The sequence below is a fragment of the Necator americanus genome, chromosome II (genome assembly GCF_031761385.1).
Source record: "Necator americanus strain Aroian chromosome II, whole genome shotgun sequence".
In the NCBI taxonomy this organism is placed as follows: domain Eukaryota; kingdom Metazoa; phylum Nematoda; class Chromadorea; order Rhabditida; family Ancylostomatidae; genus Necator; species Necator americanus.
In genome coordinates, this window is record NC_087372.1 from 12,554,293 (window position 1) to 12,575,986 (window position 21,694).

Here is a 21,694-nt window from a genome sequence, read left to right on the forward strand (position 1 = left end):
TAGACACCTGTGGAATTGTGCATATTTGTTTAGAGAACTCACCTTGGGGAGATTTTTGATCATGGGCGGGCCTATTCCATAACAGTGGCAATTTTCTGAGTTTAGAGCTTCTGTGTTCTATGATCCAGTGTCATCCAGGTATTTAATGATCTTTCAACTGAAAAAAAAACATTGTAGTCAGTCACGTCAGTGTCTATTTGTCTGGTAATTCTTCTTAAAGGTTTTCGGGGGAGCTATGAGTGAAATTACTTCTATCCCGTTTTAAAATATTATTTATTTCCTTGGGCTATTACTCCTTTTTGCGCATATTCTTCCTGCCTAATCTAAACAAATAGAGAAGAAATTTTATTTCTTATATACGGGCACACTACAGTGTTGTGGTCAGGTCCTGGCACGGACTTTCGTGCACTTATTCAGCGTAAACAAGAGAAACAGAAAACACTATTCTTTAATTCGAAACATGCACCACTTTGATCTTTCGCTCGTACCAGGTGATCACAGTTGCTTCTCATCAAGATGTAAAACACGTCCTTATGTCATCGAATGATAGTTTAGTAGAGATCTGAATTTAATAAAAAGTTTAATATAAATCTGAGTCAATTTTCAGCTATAAATTTTTATTAGATATTTCAAATGAAAACTACAAGATCTGCTCTGACATAACTTGTGTCGTTGTGCGTCTGCGTGTTGGTGACGCACAATGTCTGCTGTCCTTATTAATGTGTTAATTGGACTGGTCTTTCGCAAATATTTTTCAGTGATTCTCCGCGCTTCTCTGGCTGTTGTGGTTCTTTCTAATTTGCGGAGTCCGTTAGTAATAAATAAATAAATAAGTATTCTGAGCAAATTGTCTTTGAGTGCAGGACGCTCCACTCATTTGCAGAAATGTAGTAGCAACAAAGTTCAGGCATCCAATCGCCGAAAGCAATTAAATCATTTCATCTCTACACCACATTTTTTCACTTGTGGTTATTGCTAGCAGTCGCAGGATCGGCTGCCTTCGTCACTACGTAGAACTTTAGCTGAATTACTCAGTTATATTAAAGCAGTTAATTGAAGAAATTGTGTTTTCATCAGTTTTGAAAGGAAAACGGACTCCAAAATGGTTTTTATTTCCTTTCTATCAAGGTTCGTGCCTAAACTTGAAAAATAGAAAAGATCCTTTTACTTTTATCCAAAGACCTTTATTCCTAGAGGAGTTAATTAATGTAAATTCCACTCCTAACTATAGCAGTCTCAAACATGCAAAGAAATCCTTGCAATGACGATCTTTTCCTTTTTCTACGATTCACGCTGTTATGCAGTTTTTCCACCTCTGTCTCCTAATAATTGTATCTTTGAGTAAGATATGATTCGTCATCCAAGAAGTAATGTGGTTTTTTTCGAATTGTAAATCTTTTCTGTTAGATTGATTTTTTTTTTATTCGGAGATTTATTAATCTTTGTTGTCGAGGAGTCTCTAACGGCGTAGCAAAGAGAAAATTTACGGATTTTTCTTTTCTTCCAGACGGGTTCCAGTCCATTACATACAAAAGATGCTAGTCAGAATTGCAATACTGTTCACTGCCTGTTGCTGGTCAGTTCTAGGGATTGAGCACAACCTTACAACAAATCCCAACAACGTCGTGCTACAGATTGGAGAGACTACTAACGTCACTTATCATTCTAAGTAAGTTTCACTAATTGACGTGAATTTGGGGTGGAGGTACGTTTTGACCCGTCGATGAATGGTTATGAAGGTGTTGGGCTACATTAGCAGCAGTATTTGCTGGCAATAATTTAAAAACTCAATAATTTTTCCGAAATGCGAACTACTGTAATTAGCGGTGCCGTGCTAGTTTTAGGAATTGAAATAGGCCGCCTGATCTAAAATGGTGAAAAGGTTTTCATTGGCTGAAATAAGCAAAGAGTTAGGATTTTACGTCGTAAAAGAAATGAGGGTACAAATCAAATACGCGTGAAAACTGACCCTCCAGAATAGCAAAAACAGTATATCTGCAAGAAAAATCAAAAAAAAAGTGAAAGAAAGAAGTGTTGCTTGCTCGGCTAAATATTAAACTGCAAATACATACGCCATTGAATTAAATAGAAATCTGCGCGACAAAAATGGTGATCTCACGCGATGGTCCTGGTTTTCGTGCGGATCTTTAAGGAAAAAATTGGATTTTCATATCTCTTTCTTTCAACTAAAAGAACTAATAAATCTCGAACTACAAAAGCAAGTCTATTATTATGTACAATATTTTCGAAACGCCTTCTATGGTTGCGTTTGAAATTCAAATCTAGAAATGAGAAAGGATCGCTCAATGTCTCGCCACCAAAACGCAGTTATAAAGTTTTAAATGATATCTTCTCTGTCTCCAGGGTTAGAACTTTGGACCTGGAACTGAAATTTTAGAACTCCTAGAAGAATCTTAGAAGTTATATCGGCAAAGAATTATTGTATATGCAGAAAGAATCAAGCGCTAAAATTGTCTCTAGAGGATAAATATCAAGTTGGAAGATAAGTGGATTGTTTCTCTCTAGAAGTTTATTATTCAAGATCTCGCCTTTTTCTAAAGACCTCTCTATGACTCCTCGTTGAGAGCATGAAATCGAAATCTGTCTGCACTTGCACTTTTATGCTACGCCCTGTAGAATTTCTTGCATCAATAGGAACAAGCTGAGACACTAATGAAATACCGTCTTTTGCACGTGGAACCATGGTGATTCTTAGATCTTGTTTTGGAAACCCATTCTATTTAAGCTGATGTCTTAACTAGTAAAAGACATAGAGACATACAGTTCTTTTCTACCACTCTATCACTTCACGGTAATTAAAGGCATCACCCCACGAATCTGAAGTGGTGCAGATTTCAGGTGGAGTATTCTTATAGATGATAGTAGATTATGGAGAGGAGGGTGATTCCGTCCATTTCTTTTTAAGAAAACGGCTCGGAAGATGCGGCGCGTGCACAAGGCTGACGCGCTCCAGTCGAAATTGTAGAAAAAAGTGCGCAAGAACGCCAGAAGCCGTATCTTCCGGGCCGTTTTTTACGGCAATTGGGAAGAAATGGACAGAATCACTCTTCTCCCCATAATCTACTATGCCGTATACGAATACTCCACCTGAAATTCGTACCACCTCAGATTCGTGAAGTGATGCCTTTAAGCTAGGCGAAGTTGATATTTGAGTAGACCATTTTTCAGAAATTTTTGCTGTGAACATTGTATTTGTCTAGCGAACAGAATCTTAATTCCCGGTGCTTTAATCCTGCGATGCTGGAAAGAGGAAGCCAAGCAGATCAGCGAAAGATCCACGTGCTAAACTTCAAAGACCAGTTTTTGATGAATTGATAGTGATGCTTTTTCTACTTTGATAGCAGCTTCAAAAAGCGCCTAATCTAATCTGTTACTGTTACCGTAACTATGACATCCAACATAATATGCGAAGGTAGCGCGTGCTTAAAAAGCACCTAAATGCCAAATTACAAAAGAAGTCTATAGATAATCTAAGAAAGTTCAGAAACCCCAGCTGTCACGTGTTCAGTGTATAGGTATATACAAAAATAGGTCGATACCGATATAACCTTCGCAATTTTCGTCGTATTTTGCGAACCCGGTGCTATGGTCGGGTCAAAACGACATGAGACGCCGTGTAGTCGCGTAGGCGGTTGCGCCCCACGCAGTGCGGTCGAGCGTGACGGTTAGGATTGAGGAAAGGCCCCTACTAGCACCACCGCTGCTGTCCGAGATGGTCCTGCCGCTGTCACTTCCGCTGCTGCATCTGCAGCTTTATGTCGTTTGGATCGCACTAGATTTGCAGCGAAAGCGTAAGAGAATCAATAAGAACGATTGTTGCTGGAAGATATCTATCGTAAATAAAACTCAAGAGTCAAGCTTGGTCCGGTTCTATAAGATACAGAAGGAAATTTTCAGAGGAAGAAACATATGTAACAGATACACATAGAATTCTTCGACTTGACAACAAACGAAAAATGTTCCTCGATTCTTCTAAAATCCCTATTTTCAGTGTCCCGCTTACATCCAATATATTGTTATACTTCAACAAATCGGATTACTTTGGTACACCTGATCACATAGAAGTGGATCAAACAACACGAGAAGGTGTTCTTCAGGTGACTGGTCTAAAGCCAGTCAGCTCAGTTTATTTGGATGTGGCAAACTGCACGAAAGACGACGCTTCAGAATGTAGACTTGAGTGAGTGGTGTTTTTCTAAGAAAAAGTCGTCATTTGCATGTCTCCTATGTTCTCCTCCACCAAAACAAGGCCTTTTTTGTTTCTACTGATCAAAGTGAGAACAAATTGATAGAAAGGAGTTTTCCTATCTATGCGATATTATGGTTTTTTTTCGGTTCTGTTCTGTTTTTTTTTTTGCGGAAGAGGTGAAAATGTCCGTATTTTTTTTTGGAAAACTTACAATTTGAAGAGTCAGCCACAACAGCACACATAATAAAATTATTCGTCTACGTATTTATGGGCATAGATGCGATAGTAGAAGCCGGTGCTCTGACCTCTTCACTTTTGGAAGGTTGGGAAAGGAACCTCCTTCACTTTTAGACGGTTGGCGAAAGGACCCCCTTCACTTGAGCTGCACCCCATGAACTAAACCCCCTTCACCTGAGAAGGGTCCGGCTTCTCCTTATCACACCTATGTTTATGGGTATGGAATGACGAGTGTTTTCTAATACTTGTTTCATCTTAATTCAGACTGATGAAATCCTTTAAAATTTGAAAGGACGTACTTGACACGGGTGCAACTTTAAATTGTCTCCACTAAACACACATAAAATTGGAACTTACAAATTCATTTCAACAAGACATTAAAGGCAAAGAATCACGAGATTTTGACGTTGGGATCTCTGTTCGAGTAGATCCAAATGATAGAGGAATTGAATCCCCCAAAAATCTGGAAGAGCGCACGGTTATCACGTTTTTTTGTATACCCAACGATTCAACTTACTACGGCTGATGGAATGTGGATAGTTCAACGCAATTTTGCACACACAGCTCCTTTTTTCAACTAGAATAACCAATTATCTGGAAGTTACAAAAGTAGGCCTATAAATACGCATGGTCAGTGATAATGCAGGTGGGGCACCTTCTGTTACTCGCTTTAGTCATACTAAAACTGCCGAATTGAGTTTTACAACGACGGATTCGCACGCGTCCTACCTGTACGCGTAATAAGTTGCGTCGTTGGAGAGGTGCGGTCACGCAGAACCGCTACACCCACACCTCTTTCTGGATTTTCTGAAGGAAGTTGAGCGTGATCCCGTTTATAATTGTGAACTGCCCCGCTATCGCTATCTACTCGGGTAAAAATTCCAACATTGAAAATTTCGTGATACGCTGCCCTTAGTTTTACTGCTTCATTAGCAAAAGAATGCTCCAATGTCACCGTCTACAGTATCTGTTTGACTTCAGAAATTCTGAAATGCGCACAGCAGGAGTGCAAATTGCTGCAAGCGTATTATTAATGGAAATAACTCAATAGTACATACACGTGTACATTTTTTAAAGAATGTAGGCTCAACAGCGATAAACCATCCTTTAAACAGAAAGTCAACTCATCACTTTTAAATTTCAGCATTGAACTTGTTTTTAAATCAGATTTAAAGGCAGCATACCACGAATCTGAGGGGGTGCGGATTTCAGGTAGAGTATCCGTATACGGTGTCGTAGATTATGGAGACGGGGGTAGTTCAGCTCATTTCTCCCTGCATCACTGCAAAAAACCTCCTCCAGAATGCTGTGTTGTACGACGTCATCTATTGCAACGCTCCACCCCTTACGCCGCCTCCGCCCTGCGATTCGTCGAAAATCAATCCAGATTGCTCCGATAGGCGGTAAGGGACGCCACGCGTGCAAGGGTGGCGTACTGCACTAGAAGGCATCGATCAAAACAGCATTCAGGGGCCGGCTGCTTGCAGTGATTCAGGAAGAGATGAACCGAAACCACCCCGGTCTTCATAATCTATGACCCCGTACACGGATACTCCACCTGAAATCCGTACCACCACAGATTCGTGGTATGCTGCCTTTAAAATAACTTTCTTATTCAGTATGGAGCAGAGGTTCGCGAAGAGCTCTACTCATTCCTTGAAATAATCCCTTTACTATTTCAGTACAAATCACGCTTATGTCCGCATCAGTGTCATCAAGTCACATCTTATTAACCTCTTCACAGTAATTGTCGGGTGGATGTATTTTGCAGCATGGAGCCTATCATTTTATCCTCAGATATACCTCAATTTTAAGCGGAAAAGGTAAAAGAGATGTCTATTCCTTTTTTCCCCTTCATTTACATCCTCTTTCCTCACCAACCAGCACATCCCACATTTGCAGCGTCACTGGTTTAAATTTCGATTTTCTTCTGTTGAATCTCATTGGATTCTCAGCTTATGGAACATATAATTTATTGATGTATTATGATCCAGTTGTACAGGTGACTTTGCTTTCCTTTCAAATTTCTATAATAGCAAATTTTATGAAATCAATTAACTGATGTTTCAGGCTGAATACGAGACTCAGCATCCCCGTAGTCCTATACCAGTACTACTTAACGATGTTGTTTTTGCTGTACACGCTTTCACTGCATGTGTTATAACAGCAGCGCAATGCTTTTTGCTAGAGGTTCATTCGTACACCCTCCTGTTGCATGATCCAGACCCTGCTATCCGAGCGTTTATCCTTTCAGCGAGATGGTCAACGAGTATCCATTACATGTATTGTGCTTGCTTCTATTCTTATTCTTTTCGCTGTTGGATCAGGAATTGCGACTTTATTCAAATTACTCACTGTTCTACAATTTGTGATGTGTTTCTCGTACATCAAAATGGCGGTCACACTATCCAAATACTTTCCACAGGTAACATTTTCTGTTCACACCAGCAATTTCATATTCTAGTGCGACATGATAATTTTCCAGCTTTATGTTTCAGAAGAGTGCAAAATTGAAAAGCTACTGAATAGATTAGCCGTATAACAATATTCTGATTTTGTCCTTCATATATCCTGAAATTGTTACTACAGAACCCTTCATAAGACAAATGTAATTCAAACGATCTAACCCTGACAACAATGATGCTTAGCCTAATCTCAAGTCCTACAAACTTTCAAGTCGTCAACAAAGCTGGAAATTCTGATTCTGTGAAAATAGATTCGGCAGCACTCGCTGAAATTTTTGCGGAGCTTTCGAATTTTACATGAAGAAGATCCTGATCTACTTCTTTCAATACATCCAAGTGTACGCATTCCCAAATAAGGAAGAAAAATAGTGGTGTTATTTATCAAAATCATCCCTCACGATTAATCCTTCTCTCTAATCCCGACTTGCATCCTTTCAAAAACGAAATACGAGTCAGAAAATTGATTTTTTTACAATGTGCTATAACATGAACGCAAAAAAAAGGTGAACAACAAGAGAATGTCAACCGTTATTTTCTCCGTGTAGTTTGCTCCATAGAGCGATTGTGAATTGTCGAGTATGATTGCCTACGATTTTTCGCGAAATTGCCAAAACCGGTAGTACTTTCGGTACCGGTAGAACAGAATAGTTTGAAATGGGGGACTTTCGCTACTGGTGCCTCTTTTTCTCTTCTTTGAACTTTATTTTTATTGATTTTTATTTGATCAATTACTTGCCCTCTTATAAATAGAAACATTTAAAGCGGTATTTGCAGCAGACTTTGTTAACAAGAGATAATGAAATCGCTTCTTAATGCAATTAAATGGTAAAGTTTCACTTTAGAAGGAACTAATTTGCTTTCTACGACGCCTCTACATCATGCTATCTTATCTTTATTTCAGATGTATTTCAATTTTCGAAGAAAGAGTACTGTTGGTTGGTCAATTGGTAACGTGTTGCTTGACTTTACTGGCGGCACGTTGGACATCCTACAGATGGTCCTGCAATGTATAAATGCTGCTGATTGGGTTGCGTTCTATGGAAATCCGGTCAAATTTGGGCTTGGACTAGTGTCGATACTGTTCGACATCATTTTCATTTTCCAACACTACGTCCTATACAGAGGAGTACAAGTTGTTCACGCTGAATACGCAGGGATTGTGAATACGGAGGCACCACAAAGTTCGCCTCCAGGAAACCATGGGCCTATCAACCCGCCTGATGAACCGATATTTGACGAGGATATGCGGTGAATCTATATGACGTATTGATATGTTAATATTTTGTAATAAATAATTGCTCACATCCAACTAGTCACAAAAGAACTTGTAGTAGATATGTTTATTCGAGTCATTAAAGCACAATAATATAACATTTTTGATCGAAATCAATTACTTACAACGTTCTGCTTTCTCCAGTATCGCTTCTCTGAATAACAGGAGACAATTGTTGAGTGAAACTGCATCCTAAATATAGTTCATGAATAGTCACGTATTTGGCTATCAAGATTTCCTTATTTTTTGTTTCCAAAAACCCAGTGACGCTGCTCTGTATATAGAGAAAAGCAACATAGTTAACTTCTGCCAAGTATCTCTAGGCGTTCAGGTAAACTAGATTTTTCTCCGTAATCATGTCCACTTGCTTGCCACTTCTAGCAATAGCATAGGGCACATAACCAGGATATGCACACGAAAAAAAATAGACGTGGATTGATGGTTTATCACCACCTGCCTGATGACATGAAAAAAAGAGAAATAAAGACGCAAGAGCTCCCTAGAATCTCCTCGAGGTTCAAACTTTGCTACCGAAAGAATATAAAGCGAGTGACTCCGAAAACGACCATTTTTTCTTAGATTGAAATAAATGAATATCCATACATCCTCCCAATCCCCGAAGCAAAGCTATCTACATCAGAAAGGACAAAGTCCCTGGGGCACCAATGTGAATGAGATGCGTCACTGCAATCGGTCGCAGTTCGGAATCGTTGAGGTGTATGAACTCAATACAATGAATTGCGAGGGCTGATGTATCAAGACGGTGCTTTTATCCTCCCAGACAAGTTAGGCACTAACTTGTCGATCCTCGAAAGGATGAGAGGATTGGTTGGCTCTACGGCAGCTTGCAGCAATAGACCGACCAGTTTCAGTCTAACTTCCTAACAACTGTGCCACACCCGCTCCTCCCTACATTACAAAATACCGCTGCAGGTGTTTACATTAATTGTTTACACTGCAATAACAGTACTTCCGATCAACTGAGCCATCTACCAAGGCTACCTTTACAAAGCTATTCGTTAGCAATTTCCTTCAATGTCACCCTTGTTCTTATACTTCTTAACAGGTCGAAAACTTACCCCGTCTGATTTCGACCATGCCAGTGCGGGAACTTGTCGTATGGAGCGCCCACTAAGTCCTTGCGCTAACCTAGCTAGCTCCATTAATTCGCAACCAGCAGGATACATAGCAGCATTGTCTTTCAGCTCTCTTACATGTGGAATTCGTTCCTCTGTGGTAACAACTTTGATCTGAATGAGAAAAATTTATTTGGACCCAAAAGGAGAACGGCATATGTTAGCCAGCTCACCCTTGTCAGTTCTTCGATACATCTGGCAAGAATAGAATAAAGTGCCGTAGCAGATGGTTGTCCAACGTGTTTTACAACATCCGCACGATCCAGCAGTGCACGGTCAAGACAATCTTCCAAGTTCGAGGTGCATAGGACGATAACATTTGATCGGCCAAAATGGTCCAGACTAAGGATAGCTCCACCTGAGAACTTGAAAATCACCTACCGACGAATTCTGTCGATTTGAGTGAGAAGCGCGTTTACAGCACGTATTGAATCTGCCGGATCACCTCGACTGGTGGATGCATCACGTGACATCCCAAGGGATTCCACCTAGATGAATCCCCTTGAATCTTTTCACGGGAAGCAGAACATATGAACAGAACCTCATCGATCAGAACAAATACTAGGCATTTTCCATCTTCAGCCATTTCGTCTATTTGGTCGAACATTTTCAACACTAGCTTTCCGCTCTAAAAAAAAACTTCATTTGCAATATCTAAGGAAATTGTAGCAAAGGGCTACATTGTAATTTTTATTCCTAAAAAATACACCTTTCCAAACTCTGAGGAAAATATCGTATAAAAGCAGCAACCAATTTTCTCAATCCATCCCTTAGTTAAATATTTCTGCTCTTTTCTAGAAGAAGATTCGAGCCGATATGACCGAAAATGAACTTAGAAAAGCAGTCGACCAAGAGGAAAAACGAAAACAATGGATAAAAGAGAGAAAATATGAATAACTGGATCTTATTACAACGCAAGAATATTATCAAACTTTGGTGAGATTGAGAAGAAGTGGTACTTACTTCTGAAAACCACTTTGAGAATAAACTATGACTGTTGATCTCCACCATCACCGAAGAAGAGAATCGCGAATTCAAGCGAATTGAAAGATGCTGTGCAACCCCCCGGCACAGAGTAGTTTTACCAGTACCAGGAGGACCTGAAAGTAACCACTTAGGACCAGAACTTATCGAACCGAAATTGAAACGAACCGAGCAAAATGATGAGTCGATTTACGTTTATTACTTTCATGTCAGCTCCTTTGTCAGACAGATGAATGAGAGCGTGAGCATAAGACATAAGCTGAATTGAAGAGCTGTTTACGCATCTAAGACAATAGAAATTAAAGAGACACAGAGACATATGTGCAGCTATTATTAACAAAGAATACAGTTTTAAAAAAATGAACCTACTTCGTTCTTCAGGTCAGAGTCATAGATCAAATTCTCCCAAAGATTCTCAAATTCTGTGCACGGCAGTTCCCAAAGCAATGAACCCATCGCAGTTTCGTCAGAGTTCTCATCCACTGTATAAACTTCTTTTAAGTTTTCGAATATTGGGCCCAATACAGTAAGCTCCAAAAAAGGAATAACTAATGTAATGTCTAACTGACAATTTTTGAGAATGCCAAGAACATCAGCAGTTACAAACCATATGTTCCCCAAATATAAAGGACGAAATTTATCTCGATAATCGAAAACACAAGGACAAACCTGACAAAGACTGAGACATGGCTCCATCACAGTAAAGTTTGTAAAAATGTACATTTTGTTCACACAAAGCTATCGTGTCCAAGATATCATCTAGGTGATATGCGTCAGGGAAATTCATGCATCCAACTATTATTCCTTGTATTAACTCTGTAAAACAGAAGCATTTATGGACTATTCATTAAAAGAACAACCGCAAATGCAACGCAACAACGCAAGACAGAAAAAGCAAATGTATAACTTATGAGTAGCAAAACAGTCGAAAAAGAAACCTGTAAGCGACTTGGAATCTTCACTCGCCGCATCTGTCGACTCCACTACGATTGGAATCCAATTTCGAATATTTCTTTGTGTTTTAATAAGTGTTTCCAATTCTGACAATTTTCCTTCCACTTGAGACTTCGCACTGTAAAACAAAGATTAGCACAAGAATTAAAAAAGTGGTGTTGACACATCATACGTAAACACTCCGAAATTGTTATTTTACAGCAAGCTTTGAAGTTCATACAAGCAAAAGGCTAAATAAAACCATTTGGGATCATTTAAACAAATGCTTCGAATACAGGATGCTCCTTTCATTTGCACACCGTACCGAGGAATTCGAATTCAAAGGGAAAAAAGAAACTGCAAGTCTCTGGACGTAGTTAAACATCATAACAAATGAATAAGAACTGAAACTAGGGGTGTATGAACTATGAAGGAAATAGTTCATAGTCGAAACACTCACATTCCTTTCTTGAGATGAACCTCTACTTGCGGTCTGAAAGTCTTCGTTGCTACTTTCTCCGAGTACGAACAAGTCCCGTTCGTAACACATTTCTGCGGAGAAGTAAAGGATGTATCCACCTGATCAGGAATCATTTTCCTAAATTATCAAATATGAACAGTCAAATAATATCTAATCTCTAAAGAACAGGCCACAGTTTACAATGAGTTAAAATCACCCGTAGAATAAATTTGCAGGTAATCTCCAATGTTTTCAAATAATAACTTTTCGCGCTCGCCCTATTCTCTGTTGGGCGCGGTATCTGTTCTTTATGTGAAGACCTTCGTAAGAATGGTCCGTTAAAATGGGAAAAAAAAACCAGCTGGGTTTATTCCCTGATTATCTTGTATTTTGGCAATGGTTGTGAAAATTGCTGAAAATGTGATTTCACTTTCGCTTTACCAGTATTCCACAACTTTTCCTCAGGAGAAGTGAGTGCAAAAATACCCCTTTGACGAGATGTAATCGCTATTTTTCATCGCAAAAAACAAATAGATGCAAGAAATACCCTCTTGGAGGCAGGTACCAAGGTGATGGGCTCCAGCTCGACTATAGATACCCGTTATAAATACACGTCCTGGATGGTTACGTTTTGAATTAGTCTTTTCTAAATGTCGAGTCTGCAGCACTTTTTTTTTCATCAAATCTCATCTGAAGTATTCTTCGTATAGTCTTTACCAGCGAACTACCAACCTTCGTTTGCAGTTTTAAAGAAGAAGCTTCCTAATGAAATTGAATATCTTCTGAAGATTTCGTAAAGTGCAGAAAGCTACTCAGTCATGAGTCCTTTCGAGGAGAAGGACTGATCCTTACTTACTTAGATGGCCCGTCTTCACTGGACGTGCGGGCTCAGCATCTCTTCCACTCGTCTCGTTCCCTCGCCATTGTCATCCAAGATGTTCTCAAGCTTCGTGAGTGACGTTGGCGAGGTCCTTGAGCCGTATCCAGCTGAGCTCTCAGCTGGTCCATCCGTGCAGCGAACACGTCACTCCATCTCGTTGGCGGTCTCCCTCGGGGGCGTTTAGCGTCCCTTGGGATCCACTCTAGCGTTCTTCTAGTTCATCTATCGTCGATTCTTCTCATGATGTGACGGGCCCATCTATGTTTTGCTTTCAATGCATATTCCGCTGGGTCGCGAAGACGGGACATTCCTCTTAAGTCGGAGCTGCGAAGACCTACTAGATGTTGTGTGCGACGGTTAAACTTCAGAAGACATCTCTCAAGGGCTCTGTGGGTGGTAAATAGCTTCCTAGACGTGGCCGCGGTGTCGGCTCACGTCTCCGCTGCGTAACAGAGCGCTGGAAGGAGTGTCGAGTCGAACAGATGGGCACGAAGATATTGGTCCGTCAGTTGGTCCGTAGCTTCCCTGACGGCTGCGAATGCTGCCCATGCTGTTCTCATTCTTCTATTCAGTTCTTCCTTCAAGTCGTTTTCCATGTTCATAGAACGTCCGAGGTATACATATGACAAAGTTTCCACGATTTGGGAGCCTTCAAGTTGTACTCCTCCTTCCTAGCAGTAGGCGTTCTTCATGAACTGTGTCTTCTTTCTGTTTATTCGCAGTCCTATTCTCTTCCCTGCTTCGCTCAACTCCTTGAGCATCGTTTCTGCTTCATCAGTACTGATCGAAAAGAGAACGATGTCGTCAGCGAAACGAAGGTTCGAGAGAAATCTTCCATCAAAACGTATGCCCCTTTCTTCCTAGGAAAGTGACTTCATTATCCATTGCAATGCAGCCGTGAACAGCTTCGGCAACATAGTATCGCTTTGTGTACCCCTCTTCCAATGGGTATGGTGAGAGGGCGGTGGAAAAGCTGTATCCTAGTCGTGCATCGTTAGCAGCAATTGGCTAATGTCCTCACATACGACGCGTACACACCTTGATCGACCAGCGCTGACAATATTGCATTCGTTTCTACGCTGTCAAAGGCTTTCTCTTAGTCGACGAAGGTTAGAACAATGGGCAGGCGGTATTCCCGGCAAACCTCTATGACTCTCGACACGGTCTGGATGTGGTCCAAGCAGCTGAACACCTGGCGGAATCCAACTTGTTCTTGAGGCTGAGCTTCATCCAGCACCCTAGATACGCGCGCGAAGATGATCTTGGTGAATACTTTGTACAACACGCTCAGCAAGCATATCGGACGGTATTTCCGCAGGTCCTCTTGGTCACCTTTCATATGGATAAGAACGGTTCGCGAGGTCTTCCACTTTCTGAAGGTAGGATGTCATGTGCGCTGCTAAGATTAAATGAAGTGGATGGCCACCAGCCCGAAGAAAGTCTGCTGATATAAAATCAAGTCCGGGGATTGTGCCAGGTTTCGTGCTCTTGATAGCGACTCGCACTTCCGAAGAGAGAATCCGCGGTGGAGCTTCAATCAATCAGGTTCAATCAGGTTCTCACCACACCATGTTAGTTTTGCGATGCGCTGCCTTTAATATTATCTTTTCGGTCCAACGAAACAAAAATTGTCGAATGTGTTGCTCTTTTGGGGAGGTGGACCCGAACCGCATTTCGATGAGTTGTATGGAGATATACGAGTGATTTCTTTAAAGGAGCTCTGCGATTACCCACTAATTTACAGTTGGTAAACTTTTAAGTAAGGGTCCATCCAATCGAGCTAGGAGGGATTCGTAATTGATTGCATAGGGTGAGACGTTTTCTAACTGTACATTATAGTAAATTGTAAGTGACTGCTATTCCTAAAGGTGACCCGGAAGATACGGCTTCGGGTGTTCCGGCGCGCTATTTTTTCCAAGGAGTTCGACTGGAGCGCGCCAGCCCTGCGCTGCGCCGCATCTTCCGGGCCGTTTTCACGGCAACTAGGAAGAAATGGACGGAATCACCCTCCTCTTCATAATCTACTATCCCTTACAAGAATACTCCACCTGAAATCTGCACTACCTCAGATTCGTGGGGTGATGCCTTTAACAGAAAAACTTCTTGGTTTAACAAAGGGTTGTCACCATTCACTTATATTACTAACGGGTTTATCATTCACTCAAGTCCTTTCGATTTTAAACGTAATAATTTTTAAAAATGCAGAAGGTACGTACATTTTCTGTTTTGAGAACAAAATACAGATTGTTGGAAAAGTTTCCTAGTAGTTTCAGGCGCGAAGGTGCAACTGGATATTTTTCAACGTGTATAAAAAAGGGTCATAATAGACGAGTGGTGTTATAACCCGTCACGAGAGCGTCAAAAGAAACTCTCAATGTTGGACTTTCCCCAGTGGATAGTCGGATCTAAACATCATTAACGTCGGTGCAGTTGCGTAAGCGGTTGTGCACAAAGCGGCACAGCGTTGAAGCTAGCCGGTCGGGACCGGGATGGGAGCATCGCGGATCGCAGCGATGAGTGATGTTAGCAGTGGTCCTCGTCGACACTAGCCGCTACTCTCCACCGGAACGCTTCGAGTACAGCTGCATGCGCAACTGCACTGATCTTCATTTCGTTTTTACCTGACTTCGAGACATAGCTACCGAGTACCGCAACGAGATCATGAAATCATGAGAAATCCGAAAATTAGAAGGGTCTCCAAACTGGTCATTTCTCCTGACGAAACAACTCTTTACGTGTGTGCGAGCGATGAGCTGAGAAGACGTAATGCGTGAGCAGCACTATGTCATTCGTGCGGATTGTTGTTCCGTCTAGTGAACATTAATCTGGGTGTTTCTGACTGCCTTACTTCCTTATTTGTATTTTTGACCGGGACTTTGAAATTTCGCTGCTACTACAACTACATTTTTTATATCTACGAAAGAATTACGTTCACAGACATTGCAAGGTACTGTATTCCAGTCTACATCCATAAGTAACCACGGTTTCGACAAAACACACCTCTTCTTTATGCTATTTCTCTAGTCTGGAAGCTGTACGGTAATTTGAAAGTTAGCAAGTAGCGGAGTATCTGCGTTTTATGATAGAACTCAAGTAACCGGCTGGAAATTCCTCTTTTGGATGCTTTCAGTTACTCTCTACCACCTCTGAATCACAGCTGCCTTGGATCCATATTTGACCAGGAATTCGCTCCTGAAAGGTGTTGGGAGCGAAGAGGAGACTCCAAAAAAACCTTCGAACTTCGTCGCAGGATCTGAGCGTGAGGTCTAAATGAGGTCTCTTAGTTTAAAGCGGTCATGTTCGGCCAAAGCGATTTGTGCCGCAAGTTCTAAGCAGAATGTGATTTCCGGACAACGGCAGGCTCTTCGTGCTTTCCAGCGCTCAGGTTGACGGGACTGCCTCCGTGTGATGTTTTGAACAACGGGGTGCCTAAATACGAGCGCATGTATGTGTGTGTACGTGTGTTTATGTTGTGTCTATCGGACATATCACACAGCTGGTGATATCGGCCCGTCGTCTGTGCACTACCGATGATCACCACCGACGGCTGCACTCGCCACCACCACACCCGTCCATCACTGCCCACACCAGTGGCCAGCTTACATCAAATTCGTGGTGATTCAATCGTAATGTTGGCTGGTGATAGAAGATGATGATGCGATTTTCCCACCAGAGTCCATTTTGATTCTTACTATCGCGTGATGTGCGTAACATTTTTTAATTCCGTTGTACTATTCACTACAGCTGTCACTTTCGTTCAACTCAAGTTCTTGGGATTATTTCTCCCTTATCAGTGCCTATCGATTTCGCATCGTTCGTGTTCGATTCCCTCTCCTCATTTTTTTCTGTTTTTCATCAGGTTGAGTCCGCAAGTCCCAAACGGACAACTAGTCGTCACATCTTCAATTTGAAATACCTGACCCACAAATTAGCTAATCCATGCAAGTTATCTTAAGATCCATTACGTTTTTAAAGAAGATGCACAAATTAACTTCGAAAAAAGAGATCGGAGTAATATAATCCAAGAATAGGAGTATTACAGTAATAAATCAAATAAAGCGTTGGAGGTTTAAAGATATCATGACGAAGCCATCTGAATTTTTATGGATTTGAAAGGCTTACGATGAGTACAACGCGAATGCGGATCGAGGTCACACGAAACCCATTCAGTAATGTTATGAATTTGGTTTTTTTTTGGAAGCATGAGTGAAACCATACGAGCTCACTTTTGTTGCCATCTCACGAGATATTCACGTGAAATCATCACGTGTGCACGTGTTGGCGCGAGAAGTAGTCCTGAAGGACATCGCAGTAAACTCGTCTACGCAGTTTAAAACTAAGACATTGATCACGCTTTGACAATTGTTTGATGAGCCCAGAAATGTTTCTGAGTGATTTGCGGTTAGTGTTTGCACGAAATTAGCTCATTCTCTCGGAATTCAAGGGATGCGTAATTTCTACGGTTCCCACTTTTGAGAAAACGGTCACATTCGACTGCCTACAGTTCAGAACCGGTGGTCACCGTTTGAATAGGCAGTCAAACAGTGATTTTCGTGGAAAGACTAACTTTGAGAGCGATTAAATGGAGATTTATTTCCAACGTATATGAAACACATTCATATTCATTAAAATTACTTCTTCGTTCAATGTTCAGATACGCACCTACTCGTAAGTTTGACCATGCGATCTCTTTCTAAGAGATTTTCTACGAGGTCAGCTAGATTTATTCTTTTTTCTCCTAAATCAGTCTGCTTAAAACAAATCAACATCATAACTTTAGCTTTAGCGGACGTTTGTCATCTTTTTATCATCGTGAATTCGTGTCGTTGAAAGAACGTTCCAAAGTTCGCCAAGTCATTTTCTGTCTGACGAGAAGAATGAGTGCTAATTCCGTTCTCTCTGCTTTTCTTCTTTTTTTTAAATGAAATAAACCCCACAGTGTTGCGAGATGGTCCTACATGAAAGCGAGAGTAGAACTGTTGGACAACTGCCCATGTTCGAGGCCGCTAATGAAACACAGAACGAGAAACGGGAATTTAATAATTTCCATCCTGAGATTTGCATTTGCACAAGAAATTTCCTTGAAAAGAGAAAAAAGTCAGTTTTTTAATCGTCTTGATCCGTGTTCTGTTTCTTTTGTTCGTCGTAGAAAAAATTCTGTGGTGCATAGAAATGTGAGTGAAAAGTAGAAGTGTTATAATGGTAATTGTCTTTGTCGAATTGTCGAATTAATTTCTCACCGTGCTCGAAAATTTTAATATTTCCTATTTTTGGACACTAGCTATGTTGGAGTGAACAAGAGTAAAATGTTAGTGTACTAATTGAAACAAGGATGCAGATACGAGATGTCATGATATAACGCCTGAAGAAAACTCTAAACCATCGAGAAGATTGAATTTTTCCTTCTTCTCACATATCATAGAAACTTGCTAAGCTCTTTTAAAAACGGTCCAACTCCTCTATAAAAAATGAAGTGTATTTTTGAAGGAAGGCTTTGTCCTGAAAATGTCAAAGTAGAGGTATTAGCCTGTGTTTTTGTTTCTGTTATCTAAAAGAAGTAATCATGTTTTCATGCAACCTAGTAAGGTAGTCCGTTTATAGTAGGAATCCTGGACTGAGAAGACAGTAATAGGACTGATTTTCTTCTTTTCAAGAAAAAAAATCATAAGAGGCTTTTATTTGTGTTCGGATCGTTTACGCCGGTTTTGTGTGACGAGGACGAGTGTACGAGGCAGATTTCCTTCCACTTATGTAAATATGCGCAGGTGTAAGCATACGCAACACTTGAGTACATCGTTTACGATGTTTGATTCATGTGGTACAGCAAGGAAATCTCCCCCCAATTCCAGGTTTTCGAAATTCTAAGGGGATTTTAACCGTGATTATTCAGAGGAGAATTACTTAGAAACTTGAGACTCTGCTCTAAGATATGTAAAAGCAAAGTGTCATGTTCACACTTCTTTAATGCAGATCGGAAGTCATACGTGAGTCCCTGAAAATTGATTTGTATATTTTTTAAAAGTATTTGCACGGCTTTTGAACTGATACTAGAGAAAAAAATGAAGAAACAGGAAATTGGGAGCACACATCTTTACTAGATAGTTGAAAGTTCCACAGTAAATAGATGAGTTGAAAGATTGGATGTTATGACGTTAATAAATACCTGATTGCGCTTATTTTTCCAAGCATGAAAAAATGAGGTCAAATTTTAAAAAAGCAGCAATTTCGTTGCAATTTCACTTTTGTCACTACAATACTCTTCAGTGTCTCCGTGTGTGATTTTTTGTATTACACAGTTTGAATCCATCTTTATTTTCGCAATAGAATTTTTTGAAGAAACTTCTCAGTGTCTTGTTTTTCTCATTTCTAATGTGACTGAATATGATTTAACAAAACAATTTCTTTTCATGCTCCATATTCTGTGAAATCATTTCCTCGATGCTTCCAATGTACACTTCAGAGGAATGTTCGCTATAATTCCTCTCAAGTTTGTATGTTTGTAAATCATTAATCAAATGCTACGCTTCAAAAACTTTTCGTATCATTTCCCATGCAATATTGAATTTTCATTGACATAACATAATAATAATAATAATAATAATAATAATAATAATAATAATAATAATAATAATAATAATAATAATAATAATAATAATAATAATAATAATAATAATAATAATAATAATAATAATAATAATAATAATAATAATAATAATAATAATAATAACAATAATAATAATAACAATAATAATGAACAGCACAAATGCAATACAACATACATAAATGCATATACGGTAGTATATGGTAGTAGTAATACATATTGTGATACAGTACACTGGAAACAGAACAAATCCAATACAGCACATATGGAACAATACAAAGAGGGAATAATTGTAATTAGATATCATTAGATATATGTATGTATCATTAGATATGCTAAGAAAAGAAATCTTTGGGAAAATCAATCCGCTTCCGTAAGCATTTCATGTCTTCGCTCAAAACCTTGTAGCTGTCCTTGTCCATAGATTTAGTACACGTGATAAGTCGTGGTTTTCACGCCTTTCGAATAGAATCAATCACGAGTGCTTCGAACTTTTTTTTGATTTTTTATTTGTCATTCCCCTGCGAAATAAATCGATGAGAAATATTTATCGCCTGAGCAGCTTCAACGTAATCTGATGAGATGAAGGACAATTTAGTGATGAAGCAACGAAAAGAATGTGGTGTAATAACATAGTAAGATGTGCTTATGCTTGTTATTAGAAAATTGTAACTGTCATTTTTTCCTGACCTAATCCATATTATACAAGTAAATCATCTTACATGCACTTTGCTTAATTTTCAGTAATTTTATTCGATTTCATTTCTAGATGATTAGTTCAATTTCATTATACGATTGTAGAAGTGCAGCTACTTAAATACTAATTGTAGATGGTTAATCCTAATTAGTTTAATGCGCTACAGTATCGTTCCTATTCACGATATGGACATAATTCCACAGAACCCCGATCGGACATGTTCTTTGCTGATGTATAACCGTTTCTACTGTACAAACTGAATGGAAGCGATGACGTAACCGTCATGGTTAGTGATTATTTACAAGTTATTCAAGTAAACGGACGTGAAATAAATGAATGTATAACTTACAGCAGTGAAACAGTTTCCAGTAAACCACATACATATTGTACACACACTGCATACATATTGTAACTACAGTACTGTAAGACATGAACAAATTGTAATTACGGTAGCTCAAACAATTACCGTGGATATTTCGTTTACTTTTCTCATTTTCCTGTCTTCTCATTTATCAATAACTTTGCGTTCATCCTAATTTTTCTTTGCAAAAAATGGGAATTTCAACGCTAATTTTTGTCGATTTTCGCATTAGAAGCTTCTTCCTACTTCGATTTATTAAGAGAGATCGCCGCATTTTGATTTTTTTTATTACACCGCATAGTATGAAGCAAATTAAGTAAATCACACTGTATTAGCACATGCATACATTTTAAACCGGATTTTTACTACCTACACTTCTTTCATAATAAGTAATTTAGTAGGATTTCATTCCATTGTTTAAACACCATAGTTTCTCAACTTTCATTTTCTTTACAGCATATTCACGCAGTGATAAATTTCCCCGTGGCTCTGAAATCCTGTGTTTTTTTAGTTGAGCCCGACAAGTGCTTGTTACAAACTTTTATTCTTGGCTAACGTTTCAGCGAGTTTGCCCCTGCAAAGCCTTCAAGAGTGTCATCGAAAGTGATTTATCCGAGCACACGTCTCAACTGTACTGTCGAAGCGTTGGACAAGACTAAAAGATCAGAAGAACCTCGTGTCCATTGCAACTCAGGAAAACAAATGATGATTCCTCATCATCCTGTGGTTAATTGAAAGTCAGACATGGACTCCTTGAAATCGCCGGTAACCCTAAAGTATCGGCAGTTAACGAACACACGCATCACAACGCTCAACTCTGCAGTAATCCAGAAAACTGTGAAACTGCTCCGCCTGCGCTCGCAATCCAACGATGCAACTTATTACGGACAGTAAAACGAGGGAAATCCTTAACACGCATGCGATTGTGCAAGTGAAGCAGCTTCTGTTATTTACTTTGGTCATGCCAGTTGCAGCGCAGGCCCAAAACAACAAAGGACTTGCCAGTGCTCTGCTGCGTAATAAGTTGCATTGTAAGAGGGATTTGTGCAACAAAGACTGTTTCACACGCTTTTTTCTGAATTATTAGGGTGAGTTGAGCGTGATGGCGATCCATTGTCGTGAATTACATACAGGGCTCTATCACTCTGTAGTCCATTTTGTAATACGCTGTCTTTAAATCCAAAGAAACTTTTATAAAATTTAATGAGGTCCCCTTGTTTTAAGGAACTTTATACATCGTTTTGCGCTCGCTACTTTATTATTCATGAGTCCACTTTACTATCCTTCACAGATTGCAGATAAAAACATACAATGTTAGTGGAAGAAAGACGAAAGAAAGAAATAAGAAAGGAAAAAATAGAAGAAAAAGAACATTCATTGTTTGCAAGGATAAGTAATAATGGAAATTCAAGCACAGTTCCAATTTTCTATGCCGCAAATTTTTTTTTTGTCCAAAA

At 39.7% G+C, this 21,694-nt stretch overlaps 3 protein-coding genes across 5 annotated transcripts; 1 reads left to right on the forward strand and 2 right to left on the reverse strand.

The window, feature by feature from the left end:
• Positions 1–1,535: 1,535 nt before the first annotated feature.
• RB195_017645 (uncharacterized protein) lies at positions 1,536–8,164 on the forward strand (the record flags this gene model as incomplete). The annotated part of the gene is made up of 7 exons (XM_013437542.2): positions 1,536–1,669; positions 4,013–4,201; positions 6,130–6,270; positions 6,350–6,449; positions 6,518–6,637; positions 6,702–6,872; positions 7,814–8,164. The coding sequence occupies 7 exons, from the start codon at positions 1,536–1,538 to the stop codon at positions 8,162–8,164; spliced, it is 1,206 nt and encodes a 401-aa protein (XP_013292996.2).
• Positions 8,165–8,302: 138 nt separating this feature from the next.
• Positions 8,303–13,180, reverse strand: RB195_017646 (uncharacterized protein; the record flags this gene model as incomplete). 3 transcript variants are annotated; one of them, XM_064184732.1, is made up of 13 exons in its annotated part: positions 8,303–8,377; positions 9,265–9,435; positions 9,495–9,679; positions 9,767–9,809; positions 9,863–9,949; positions 10,285–10,421; positions 10,474–10,564; positions 10,675–10,787; positions 10,975–11,121; positions 11,244–11,377; positions 11,699–11,836; positions 11,916–11,939; positions 13,014–13,174. In XM_064184732.1, the coding sequence occupies 13 exons, from the start codon at positions 13,172–13,174 to the stop codon at positions 8,303–8,305; spliced, it is 1,506 nt and encodes a 501-aa protein (XP_064040613.1). The 3 variants fall into 3 exon arrangements, with proteins under 3 accessions (XP_064040613.1, XP_064040614.1, XP_064040612.1); XM_064184733.1 differs by having other exon boundaries at positions 9,495–9,663; positions 9,703–9,809; XM_064184731.1 differs by lacking the exon at positions 11,916–11,939 and having other exon boundaries at positions 9,495–9,516; positions 9,703–9,809; positions 13,014–13,180.
• A 5,939-nt stretch (positions 13,181–19,119) lies between these two features.
• On the reverse strand, positions 19,120–19,359 carry RB195_017647 (uncharacterized protein; the record flags this gene model as incomplete). Its single annotated transcript, XM_064184734.1, has 1 exon — positions 19,120–19,359. One exon carries the CDS (start codon positions 19,357–19,359, stop codon positions 19,120–19,122), a length of 240 nt encoding a protein of 79 aa, XP_064040615.1.
• Positions 19,360–21,694: the final 2,335 nt, after the last annotated feature.